This window comes from Cervus canadensis, chromosome 13 (assembly GCF_019320065.1).
Source record: "Cervus canadensis isolate Bull #8, Minnesota chromosome 13, ASM1932006v1, whole genome shotgun sequence".
Classification (NCBI taxonomy): Eukaryota; Metazoa; Chordata; class Mammalia; order Artiodactyla; family Cervidae; genus Cervus; species Cervus canadensis.
Window position 1 is genome coordinate 21469291 of NC_057398.1, and position 12080 is coordinate 21481370.

The window sequence follows — 12080 nt, forward strand, 5'->3', positions numbered from 1 at the left end:
TCTCTGTCTCTCTCTCACACACACAGTCAAGCCAGACATGCCTTCACCTGTGTGTTCACTAATCACCCAGCCTCCTACGCAGCAATATCCTCCATCCATGGGACACCCACATGTCACACACAGAGCGCTTTTTAACAATCCAAGCAGCCCAGGAAACTATCCTTTTCTTCTTTTCGCTCTCATTTTCCCCCTAAAAAAGGTCTTTTTAAAAAAATATATGTATTAAACCAGGTCAGTTTTACCTCATAGGTTCATGTGGCTGGAGCTGATTGACAAGAAAAACAATCACAAAATAAATATTTTTGTTCTTTTTTCTTTTTTCTTAAAAAAAAAAAAAAAAATTTCCCTATACATGGTCTCTAACTTGACAGAGCTGCTTTCTTGGACAAAACAGATGCTGTTGGAAGAGGCGCTCTGGCTGGACCATGAGCGGAACATGGAGGCAGCCAGGCCCTGAAACTGGGGAGGTCGAGGAAGCAGAGGAGCTAAGGGAGCAGGTGGGAACACGGCTGCCTGCCTGCCCTGAGCGGTCCTCTGGGTGTTCCCTGTTTCCCAAGGGAGCCCGCTGGAGGAGCAGTCCGTGTCTGGCGAGCTCAGTGGAGGCAGCGTACAAAAAGGAAAGAACCAACGTGGGGGAATCATGAAACAGCGCCATTTTAAGAAATCTGGTTAAAAAGAATACAAAAGTGACCCCACAGAGGGGGAGGCAGTGTTCCTACCCCTCCCGTTGTTGTTCCGTCTTGCTCTCTTAAATGATAAGAATCACTTTCAAGGATTTGTGTGTTGCTGGGTTTGGCTGGTTCTCTTACTGAATCTCTCCCTTGGCTCCTCTCCTTCAGCTGCATTCATTTGAGAAAGCACCGACTTTACAGCTTCAGGGCTGCTGAGTGGTCGCCTCCTGGTGCGAGTGTGTGTGTGTGTGTGTGTGTGTGTGTGGGCACGTGCGTTGTGCACATGTGCAGTGGCTGTTTCTCTCTCTCCCGCCTGCTTCAGTCCAAGCCCCGAGGTCCCATCTGCTGGGTGCTGACGGTCTTCAGGGAGCACCTGTTGGCACTAAGGTGAGGGCTTGGATGATCTCCGCACCCTGGATTCGTGGGTCCCTTCCCTGCCCGGCGCTGGAGTGGGTCCCCCATTAGCTACAGAGTTTGCCGGTCTCATATTCCACAGGGTTTGGCAGCTTGGAGTTGAAAGCCCTCAGAGAAGACTGGATCCTGCCCACCTCATTGTTGGCCAGCTTGAGCCGATGCCGGAGCAAGCAGGAGAAGAGGTCAAGCCGGACCTTGCCAGGTGGAGAAAGCTGGTTGACCCGGTCCCTAAGCTCGATGAGCTGCAAGAGGGCAGAGTCCTGGGAACCTTGCGTGTATGGGTAGTCTAATTGGAGAATTAAGTCCCGGATGGCATCTGGGTCAAAGGGCAGGCTGTAACCAAAGACCTGCAAGGTATTGATTTTCATGTAGCCCAAGTTCTTGGAGGGATCGGTCATCTCCAGGGGCTCGTAGTAGATTGTCTCGTTGGAGTTGTCGTCCAGGGACTTGATTCGGCTCCGTAGGTAAACGTGGACCGTCTCAAAGAAGGTCTTCCACCTGTTGCCCAAGGTGATAGTCCAGTTTTGGCACTGGGCGGCTGCATCCACGTTAGTCCTCTCCCAGTCGGGGAAGCTGCCCTCACTCACGGGCATGAACCAGCTCTCAGAGTGGCTGCCCCCGAAGGGGTTGACGTAGATGGCCATGACAGGCTCCAAGGTGCTGTTCTTGGTGAGGCAGATCTGCAGGGACAGGGCCAACATCACGTGCACCAGCCCAGGCTTGTACTTGTTGCTCTTGAGGGTGAGCAGCATGCGCTTCCTCCAGGAGGGGTCGAACCAGCTGCCCAGACGCATGTCGTTGCTGATGAAGATGGAGTGCACCTCGATGCGGCTGTCCCGCTTCTGCAGCAGGTACTTCAGCTCCAGGTCCTGCAGGTCCGTCTCCAGCCCCAGAAAGTTCTCCAGGGACTCAGCCACCTCGGGGCGGCACAACCCCTGGGCGAGCACGTAGCCTGGGTTGCAGCTCCCACAGCGGGTGCTGTTGTCCGGGGCGCAGTGGGCACAGGCAGGCCCTTCGCCCAAGGCACAGGGGATGGGACCCTGGCAGGAAGACTGGTCGTAGGGGCAGGTGCAGCTGTGGCTCTGTTCCAGGAAGGTGCCGGGGAAGGTGCTCTCCCCACAGTAGAGGAGGGACTGGATACGGTTCCACCAGTAGGGCAAGGACCTGTGGGAGGGGAGACAGAAATGAAATGAGAGTCACAGGAAGCCACACACTGCTGCTTCCCTGAGGGTGCCAGGAGGCTGACTAATAGGGAAGTTGATGAGGCAGATAAAAGCCCCAGGTTCTCTGAATGATGGAAACCCTACTGTACCACTTTGGGATGACCAGCAAGGCCTGGAGCTGGGTGTCTGATCTTTCAGCATCAGAAAGGTCTGACATCAAATTTGCACTCATCCCTCCCAAGTACCACCTCATTCCCTCATTCAAAAGCCTACAGAAGCGCTCAGCGTCTTCCATATCCAATCTAGTCTTCAGCCTCTTAACGAAGATCTTCCAACAACTGGCTCTCCAAACCTCCCAATGATGTGCCCACCTCTTTCCCTCTTCACAATGTAGATCTGTCCTTTCTAGAACTCTCCCATCAAGGACAGGACTTCTCTATGGTTGGCTCCCTCTCTTAAGATTTAGATTTCAGTTCTTATGATACCTCCTCAAAGAGGTCTTCCGTGACTCCCCTCAAAAGCACCACCCAGCCCCTCTCTGTCATATCATGCTGCTTTGATGTGATCCACAGCCACGATCAGTATCAAAATGGATTCTGTTTGTTTACCGTTGACTTGTTCAGAGACGGCTCCCCTGCAAATGCCATGAGAGCAGGGACACTGCATTCTTCACCAACACATCTTCAGAAACTAGGATTGTTCCTGGCGCCTGGTAAGCATTTCCTAACTATTTCTTGGGGGGAAAAAGAACCTTTCTCAAAAGCCCTTGCTGGTCTGTCCTTTCCACTCATGTGTCCCTTGTCTCCTGTGCCTCAGTTAGAGGTGCACCTCTGGGTTCCTGTGAGGGCAGCACCCTCTCCTGGAACGCTCTGGCTCACAAGCACCAGACCACTTTCATCTCCTCCTGGACAATCTGGTCAAGACAACCTTCTCCCAGGTGGCTTTTCTCTTGGACCTTTGATATTATTAGGACATGTCTTTGATTTATGTTTTTCCCTTATGGCTCAGCTGGTAAAGAATCTGCCTGCAGTGTGGGTGACCTGGGTTCGATCCCTGGGTTGGGAAGATCCCCTAGAGAAGGAAAAGGCTACCCACTCCAGTATTCTGGCCTGGAGAATATTCTGGCCTGGAGAATTCCACGGACTGTATAGTCTATGGGGTCACAAAGAGTCGGACACAACTGAGCGACTTTCACTATCACTAACATGAATCTGGGCTTCCCAGGTGGTGCTAGTGGTAAAGAACCTGCCTGCTAATGGAAGAGACGTAAGAGATGCTGGTTTGATACCTGGGTCAGGAAGATCCCCTGAAGGAGGGCATGACAACTCACTCCAGTATTCTTGCCTGGAGAATCCCCATGGACAGAGGAGCCTGGCAGGCTACAGTCCATGGGGTCACAAGAGTCGGATATAACTGAGCGACTGAGCACACAACATGAATTTACATAGCTGCTGCATAGTAATAATTTTTAGTTTTGATGTTCCTATATATTTATTATGTCTTTCCAATTAACAAGTACCCTCACTGCTTAATCTTAGGCCATACAAGGTAGACTCAACAAAGGCTTGTTGAATGCATGTGTGAATGAGCGATGGATGCTTAAAGGCCAGTGATAACCCAGCCCTGTCTGTTCCTAAAGGCACAGGGCCTCAGCTCCCTTCGCTCTTGTGACTCAGAGTAGAGCTGCTGTTGGAAATGATCTACCGTGTGTTTCTCATCACACATAATCAGCGTGTGAGCTTTAACTCCACCCTTTACTTTCCTCAAAGACTTATTAAAATGGAAATGAGTGAGTGAGAATGAGAGTATTATTAGAGTAACATTCGAATCGACTATAATTTATATAAAAGTAAAATTAGCTTCTCTTTTTTTTTTCACTTCAGACACATCTCATAATTGAGAATGAAGCGCAAGTAGGTCAAGATAACAGGAGCCTCTGAAAGACCACATGTGGGTCAGCACGCCCAGCCCTGCCGCGTTGGGCAGGGGCCCTCCAGGGCCTCAGCCACTGTCATGGGCGGTGTGTCTCTGGCTCAGACACAGGGGTGCTCACCTCTCCTTGGGCAGACGGAAGCGGGGCTGCCGGTGACAGCGCTTGCAGAGGTTGAAGAGCCGACGGACAATGCGATGGGTCTTTTTGAACAGCACTCGCAAGCTGGCTCCCAGCTGCTGGTAGCGGTGCTGGAGGCTGGTGTCCACTGCCCAGAACTGGGAGATGGCTGTGGAGTTCAGGAATCTGTCATCTGGCAGTCGCTTCAGCAGGGCCTGGAATTCCTCTGTGGGTAAGGACACACAGGCTGAGCTGAGGGGGTGCCCTTCAGACCCTGGGTGGACAAGAGCCCCCCCTGCCCCCAAGACCCAGCTTGCCCATCCATCACTGTATGAGGCAGGAGGCTTCACACCATTCTCCCAGGACTTTTGATTTCTTTCTTTTTAAACAGCTTTATTGAGAAATGATTGACATACCATAAGATAAGGCTCCAGGATTCTTCCCCCTCCATCCTATCTCTAATATGCTTCTGAATTTCAAAACACATCTCTGTCACCACCCATGTGGCCAGTGACCTTGGGGCGCATCTCTTTTGCCATTAATACCTCCTTATAAATTATGCACAACCTTCTTGGATCACACCACAGCCCCCTTAGGGAAGGTGTGAGGCACTGGTTAAGGTGAGGGTGGGCAAGACTGGCCAATGCGGGCACAGAAGACGGAACACCCACCTCAGAAGCCTTAGAAGGCTTTCAGTTTCTGAGACCAGCCTCTTCCCCCAACATCCTTCTCTCTGACTCTAGCACATCCTTCCTGTCTTTTGAGATTCACCCCTTGACCAGATTAAGGACTTCCTGTAGCTCAAACAGTAAAGAATCTGTGTGTAGTGCAGGAGACCAGCGTTCGATCCCTGGGTCGGGAAGATCCTCTGGAGAAGGGAATGGCAAGCCATCCAGTATTCCTGCCTGGAGAATCCCATGGACAGAGGAGCCTGTCGGGCTATAGTCTGTGGGGCTGCAAAGAGTTGGGCACGACCGAGCGACTCACACACACACCTTGGCTAGATATGCATACGTTTTTGAAGTTAGTCCAGAAGCAGAGTGCTTTCTGGTTCTTAGCTCTTACAAGTCTGAGTTCTCCTCAGAGCTTCCTGGGAACAATGTGTTTTCTGAAGTCATGCTCAGATCTTTGTCCACAAATCTGCTTTTACTTAGGACCTGCAGCCATCAGGTCTCCTGTTAGGGGTCCGAATAGCCCTCCTTCACTCATTAGAAGTAATTCATAATGCTGAAAGCCCTAAGTCCTTGCCTACATACTCAAGCATCCCACTACCATCTTAACTACCTACCCATACTACCACCCTGATGCCACCACCACTGGTCCAATGCAGCCAGGGTTGCTATTCTCCTTAGCTACTGAATACCTTGTCTAAGACTTGAGCTGGCAGTGCCTGGGTCCTCCACTCATTCTGATTTCTCCAGCCCCTGGTTCTTCATCCCCCACCCAGATGACTGGAAACATCACACCTAGTAATGACATTAACAAGTAGTATGTGCATAGTTCTGCTTATAAAACACTTAAGTATACAAAACGGCACAGAGAATAACAAAATGAACTCCCACAAGTCCACCACCTAGATCTTGCCATCTTGCTATATTGAATTCAGCTTTTTTGGAAGAAATAGGCAAAGCAAATATACTTGAAGGCCCTAAACTTCCCCTCTGTCTTTATCTAGATGTAACTACTCTCTTGAATGTTTTATCATTATCATATATTTTTTAACATTTTCTATGAATACATTTATCCATGAAAATATTAAGTATTGGCTAGTATGGTTTCAAACATCAAGTAAATAGTACTAAATATGCATTATGTTAATAATTTATATTATATTATTATTATATAAGTATTACATAAATATAAATATGTATGTAACACATAGTCTTTTTCATTTGCCTTGTTTTATCCAATATTGTTTTCTGAGACATATCCACATAACTACTATTCACGTAGTAGTGAAATGTATATCATGCAGAGTTCTTCATAATTTTATCCACATTGTTCCATATGAGTCATCCATCCACTGATTACTATCATTTTCCTACATTTACAGATGAAGAAATGGAGGCACTGAGTGGCTGCATGGCTAAATCAAAGTCATACAAAGGGTCAGTAATAGAGAGTACTAGGTCTGCCCAAGATGCTACAGCAAAATACAACAGAATGGATGGCTTATAAACAACCAAAATGTATTTCCAGGGGCTGGAAGTCCAAGGTCAAGAGGCTGCGGCCAGGTTCTGGTGAAGGTCCTCTCCTGGGCTGAAAATGTCCAAATTCCTGCTGGGTCCTCACGTGGTGGAAGAGGTAAGGGATCTCTCTGGGAACCCTTTTATGTGAGAGTGCCAGTCCCATTCATGAAGAGTCTGCTCTCATGACCTAATCACCTCCCCAGGCCCTCACCTCCTAATACCATCACCTTGGGCATTAGATTTTCAACATATGAATTGGGGGCGGAGACACAAACATTCAATCCTTATCACAGAATAAGAAGTCAAAACCCAGTCCTCTGAATCTAAGTCTCAAGGTGACACTGATATCAGTTATACTTGCACTAAGCAATCACCGGCATGAACTAGTGACTCCTAGAAACATGCTATGCACCTCACTCATTCAACAAATATTCACTGTGCACCTAACGTGCAGGCACTGTGGAATCTGTGGCAAATAAGATAGATGAGGTCTAAGGCCTTGATTATATTTACCTTGGCTTATTAGGTCCTTGAAATGCATCTCTTTGGTAGGTATTAGGTCTATTTGCATATACAACAAAAGAAAACGACTGAGACTTGGGGCAGTGATATAACCTGCTGGAGGTCACAGACCAGTGACGTGGCTGAGTCAGGAACCAAGCTGAGTGTCCCGTGGAGTACCTCATGGGCTCCTCCCATTCATAGGGAGGAAATCTGGGCCAACCCACTGCTCACCTGACTCCTCGAACTGCCGGTTGTGAGTCGCCCAGGAGTCCTGGATCTGCAGCAGGCTGTCCTCCATGGCCTGGATGTCGGCGTCAGGACAGTTGCATTCTGGAAAGGTAGGGCTGCACTTGCACCAACAGTCATTCCCCTTGCAGATGAGCTCACCCTCGGAGCTGCAAGTGATGTAGCTGAGCGCAGCAGCCACGAAGCGCTCACGCAGGTACTCGGGCAGCAGCACCTGCAGGCCTAAGGAAAAGATGTATCAGGGAAAACTGCCGGGCGGGACCAGTGGGTACTCGCTTTCCCACACCCGAGTCCGCAGAGTCCCCGGCTGGAGTTCTGCTGACTTGAGCATCCTGGGTTCAAGGATGGGCACCCCAGGCCTGATCCTGCTAAGCTGGTTGGGATAGAGGGTTACTGCTACCCCTGTGACAGATGGGGTACATCAAAGCTCAGGGCTTAGTTGAACCCTCACATCAGCCAAATTGAGAACGTGCCTATCATATGAACGGGCTTCTTGGCTACATGTCAGCATTTCTAGGATAGAAATGCGATGGTGTTTCAGATAAAGGAAGAGCTAGAGTCCTCATGGGGGAAAATCATCAAGGCTTGTTGGACTTTTTGCTCTGCCTCCAAGAGCCATTCTATCTCTAACTTCTCTGAGATGAGCAGCGGGCCTCCTAGGATATTACTAAATGCTGACCCTCCTGGGCCTCCCACCTTAGCCCTGAAGACCAAGGAGGCTGCCCTGCTTAGGAGGTAGGGACAGGTGTTGTGGGTATGTAGTGGCCAGGTATGACACCAAGTAATACTTCCCATATATGACTGCAGGTAACACTTGTGGTCATACCGAGGCTGTTACAGGTGAGGAAGTCCAATCCTCATGAGCACAGTGGTCTGCCCAGGGCACAGTGCTAGTAAAGCCAGCTTATGCCCTTGTCCCCTTGGGTCCTACCGCACAACTGGGACTGGCTGCCCATCTCAGGCTTTCACTCTTGAGGAGATTTGAAAGCAAGGTGGTGGTAGATGCCCCAAGTTAGATATGAATGCCTCTCAGCTCTCTTTTCTAATTAGCTTCCTCTGGTCTTGAATATAATCCACTCAGTTACTCCAAGATTCAGTTTTCCTACCCATCTGTGGTGCCTGCTTGCGGAGTCACTTCAGTCATGTCTGACTCTTTGCAATCCTATGGACTATAGCCCACCAGGCCCCTCCGTCCATAGGATTTCCCAGGCATGAATGCTGGAGAGGGTTGCCATGCCCTTCTCCCAATCCAGAGATTGAACCCATGTCTCTTGTGTCTCCTGCATTGGCAGGCGGGTTCTTTACCACTAGCACCACTGGAATGGTGGATATTGGTTTATCAGCAGCAGGATAGACTCCTAGTTGGCTTCTAGCCAGACAGAGTGGCTGTTGGAAGCCTATGAAGAGGTGAATGAATCACAGGCACACCTTGGGATGCAAGCTGGCCAGGTTCGATATCAGACCCACAGGCGGCTCCCTGAATAGGGACCCTAGGAGACACTGTGCCAGGAGAGTGAGGGACAGGAGGACTTCTGGATGGGATGGGCTCCCCTTTCATCAAATATCTGCCGGCTCTTTATCATCACACCCTTGACCTTGGCAGGAAATCAGAGAGTCCAAAGGATGTATCCCGGTGTCAGCAGACCTTAAAATAAAACTTAGAATTGCAGCTGCAGTAGATGTTTGTTGCTCTTGTTTGAGATCTACTCCTGTCCAGAACTGCTCCTATGTTTTCCTTTCTTGGTGTCCCTGCAGTGGCACTTGAGCAGCCCACCCCATGTACCCTGTCCACATGTGCTTGCTTCCCACACTCACCCCTCTCCAAGCCCTTTCTTTTCACCTCCCCCATTAGCTCCCTCCTCCTCCCCATAACATTTCCTATTGCTATAAAATAAGTGCCCTGAGCAATGTCTGCATGAGTGATGGGCTATAAAATTAAATGGCATAAACCATTCCAAATGAACCACCAGACACTCTGAACTTCACTCATCGCTAATTTCCAGAAACAAACCCAGCCCATCCAGGGACCTAGGAAAAGAGGGATGCTAATTGCGTTGCATTGCAAGGCTTTAAAGAAAGGAGGCTTTTCCTCCTTTTTTATTATGTTTCTTGATGCCTAAAGCATTCAGGGGTTGCGTCTAACTCAGGTTGGCTGGAATTTGTCATCATAGATCCTAGGTGAGGGCTATTGATTTTCAAATACCAAGACAATCATATCTTAAACAGAGTACAATTCAGTTAGGCCTTAAGAAGAATGAACATTCCCCACTGCCAAACAGCTCTGACTCCATCTACATAGCTCTGCCCCGGGGATGCTTGGGGGACACCTGAGTGCATCCCCTTATCTCCCAGCCTCCAGACCTAGTGTCATTCCTGTTCCTTTTGCTTTTCTGTTTCTGCTTGTTCTGTCCCCAGTTGAGGCTCCCATTCCTTTCAAACTCTTCTCCTGGCTTTGATCTCCCATGGAAGGATGCAGACTAGTAACAAAAAGTAGGGACCATTCTCAGGATAACCTGTAGTCCCACATTTTGCGTAGCTCTTAGTCGAGCTAGAGACGATGTCCCATGATCACTCTGCAAAGATCAGCTGTTCTGCAGAGGATTCTTTGGACAACAAGGGAGACTGCCCAGCTAGATCAAGGCACAGAAGGATGGGAGTGCTCTTGCTATAGGATAGTGACAGAGATCTGGGGCAGGACTAGGAGGCAGGAGGATTCGGGTGTCGAGTGGTTTGAGCAATGGTTGAGGTGTAAAGTAAACCATTTCAGAAGTTTTCTCCAAAGAGTGATGGAAAGTTGTTAATTACAGGTCCCAGAACTAGGGGTAGTTTTTGTCTTTGGAAGGGTCTAGCCAAATGAGGCAGATGGGACCTTTTCCTTTGGGTGATCTAAACCTTTTTTTTTTTTTAACCAGCTATGGAAAGTGAAAATCATCACAGGGTACCTTACCGAGTAACTGCACCTTGTTCTCCGGACTCTGTACCAGAACAGAGCTGACTGAGTCCAGGTTGTCGTAGTTGCTGCAGCCCAGGGGGCCGGTCCGGGTCTCCGTGACCTAGAGAAGGAAGGATGGGTTTAGACAACAAGCAGAGACTTTCCTTTTGTACTTCCCTCTTCTGGTCAGCCATTCTCAGGCTCTGTGTCCTGTCCTGGCCTGGCCCAAGGAAGGTCATGGCTCTTCCTACCCTGGGAGCAGGAAGCCACTTTTCCCCTTGTTTTGAGACAGGGAATATCAGTGGTGTGGGGCTGGTGGCAGCAGCTGTCCGGAAGTGGAAGCCTTTCAGAGGACCCAGGGGGACTTTGTGTCTGAAAAAAAGAAATTCAGGGTAGGAAGAGGAAGCTGAGCCTCCACGCTGGAGTTCTCCCATCTCCTCTCCCAGAGGGAGACCGGAGGCCAGATGCCGATACTGTCAGCCCACTGGCCAGCCCAGCTGTAGCCACTTAATGTGGTGCTCACAGGCTTTAGGGATCCTGAAGATGAAATGCACTAGAGAAATATGAGTTATGAGTATTATTATTAATATTAAACATTTAAGTCCCACCTCGGCACTGAGACGTCCTTAGAGAAAATCAGCCATGGGCTTACTGCATATTTTAATAAGTATATTAAATATACATAATCTCTTATAGCTATGTAATATTCCAAAACACCACAGAGTCATTTTAAAATATTATAAAGTTGGACTATCGGTTTTTCCCTGATGTTTAAAGTATAAGATGAAAAATGGGGAGCTTTAAATGCACTGAAATAATTATGTAATAAGACTGATGGGGACCTGAGGCCCTTTCTTTTCAGGATCTCTGGAGGCTCTGCCAACAATCAATCAACCAATCAACTGGTATTTATTGGGTAGCCACTGTTCAATTCCCTGCAATTTATCAAACCTTCATAGAGTGCCTTTCTCAGAGTTCTTCAAGGAAGTCGGCTCTGATACCTCTGACCTTCTCTCCTAGCTCCAGGCACCTCTGCTCTGCAGCAAGCAGACGACTTGGAGTTTTCCATCCTTTCCTCCAAGTATTTAAAGCCTGAGTCCTCCACACATGAAAGGCTCCACAGAGGTAAGCTCATAGTTATTTTGCTCATGAGGTTGTTAACAGCAATTAACACAGTGGCTGGCACCTAATATGTACTCAATAAATTAGAGTGTGTGTAATAGGTTTTGGGCTTTGAGGGGTGGAGAGGTGGGCACAAAGATGTACAGGGTATATTGTGTGTCCTCCAGGAGGTTACAACCTGTGGGAAGACAGGTACATATCCAACTGATTGATACACCTCCTGGTGGAGAAGAGGTAACATGTCATAATGAGCCCTGAGGAAAGTGCAGTTCTAAGCAAGGGAAGGAGTTTCAGAGGAGAGAGCAACTGATTTGTTTCTTCAAGATGAGTAAAACATGGACAGGAAGAGAACGGAGGGGAAGTACTCTCAGAAAGAGAAGGGGCGGCATGATCTACAACATATGGGCTTGATAAGTGTGAGATGTAATGTGTCTGCCACTCTGCCAGTTATCACAGTGAATTCCAAAGTATAAGTGACATCGTTAAAGAGAACTTAGTTTAGTTAGTCCTGAAAACTACACATGGAACAGAGTAAATGAGAGATGGTGTGATACTAATACAGTGAAGAGAGAGAAGGGAAAAAATGTTGTTGCTTAAAGTAGTATGAGAAGGCTTCATGGAGGAGGTGATCCATAAATTGGTCTTAAAGGATAAGAGGGAAGAGAAAGACTATAGGGCAAGCAACAGACCCTGTGCATGAGAAGCAGCAAGACCCAGCCTGGATGGAATAGGATCAAGGCTATGACAGAGGCAAGAAACCCCTCTATAGTTTCCAAGCTCATCCTCCAA

At 48.5% G+C, this 12080-nt stretch overlaps 1 protein-coding gene across 1 annotated transcript in view; it reads right to left on the minus strand.

Annotated features, from left to right (window-relative positions):
• Positions 1-302: 302 nt before the first annotated feature.
• Positions 303-12080, minus strand: part of BRINP2 (BMP/retinoic acid inducible neural specific 2) — a 119380-nt gene continuing 107602 nt past the window's right edge. Inside the window, exons 3-7 of the mRNA XM_043484621.1 lie at positions 10421-10541; positions 10185-10290; positions 7223-7459; positions 4302-4524; positions 303-2249 (exon numbers count right to left, since the gene is read on the minus strand). Coding sequence (XP_043340556.1) covers positions 1133-2249; positions 4302-4524; positions 7223-7459; positions 10185-10290; positions 10421-10541 — 1804 coding nt within the window. The 3' untranslated portion in view covers positions 303-1132. The remainder of the gene's footprint in view (positions 2250-4301; positions 4525-7222; positions 7460-10184; positions 10291-10420; positions 10542-12080) is intronic.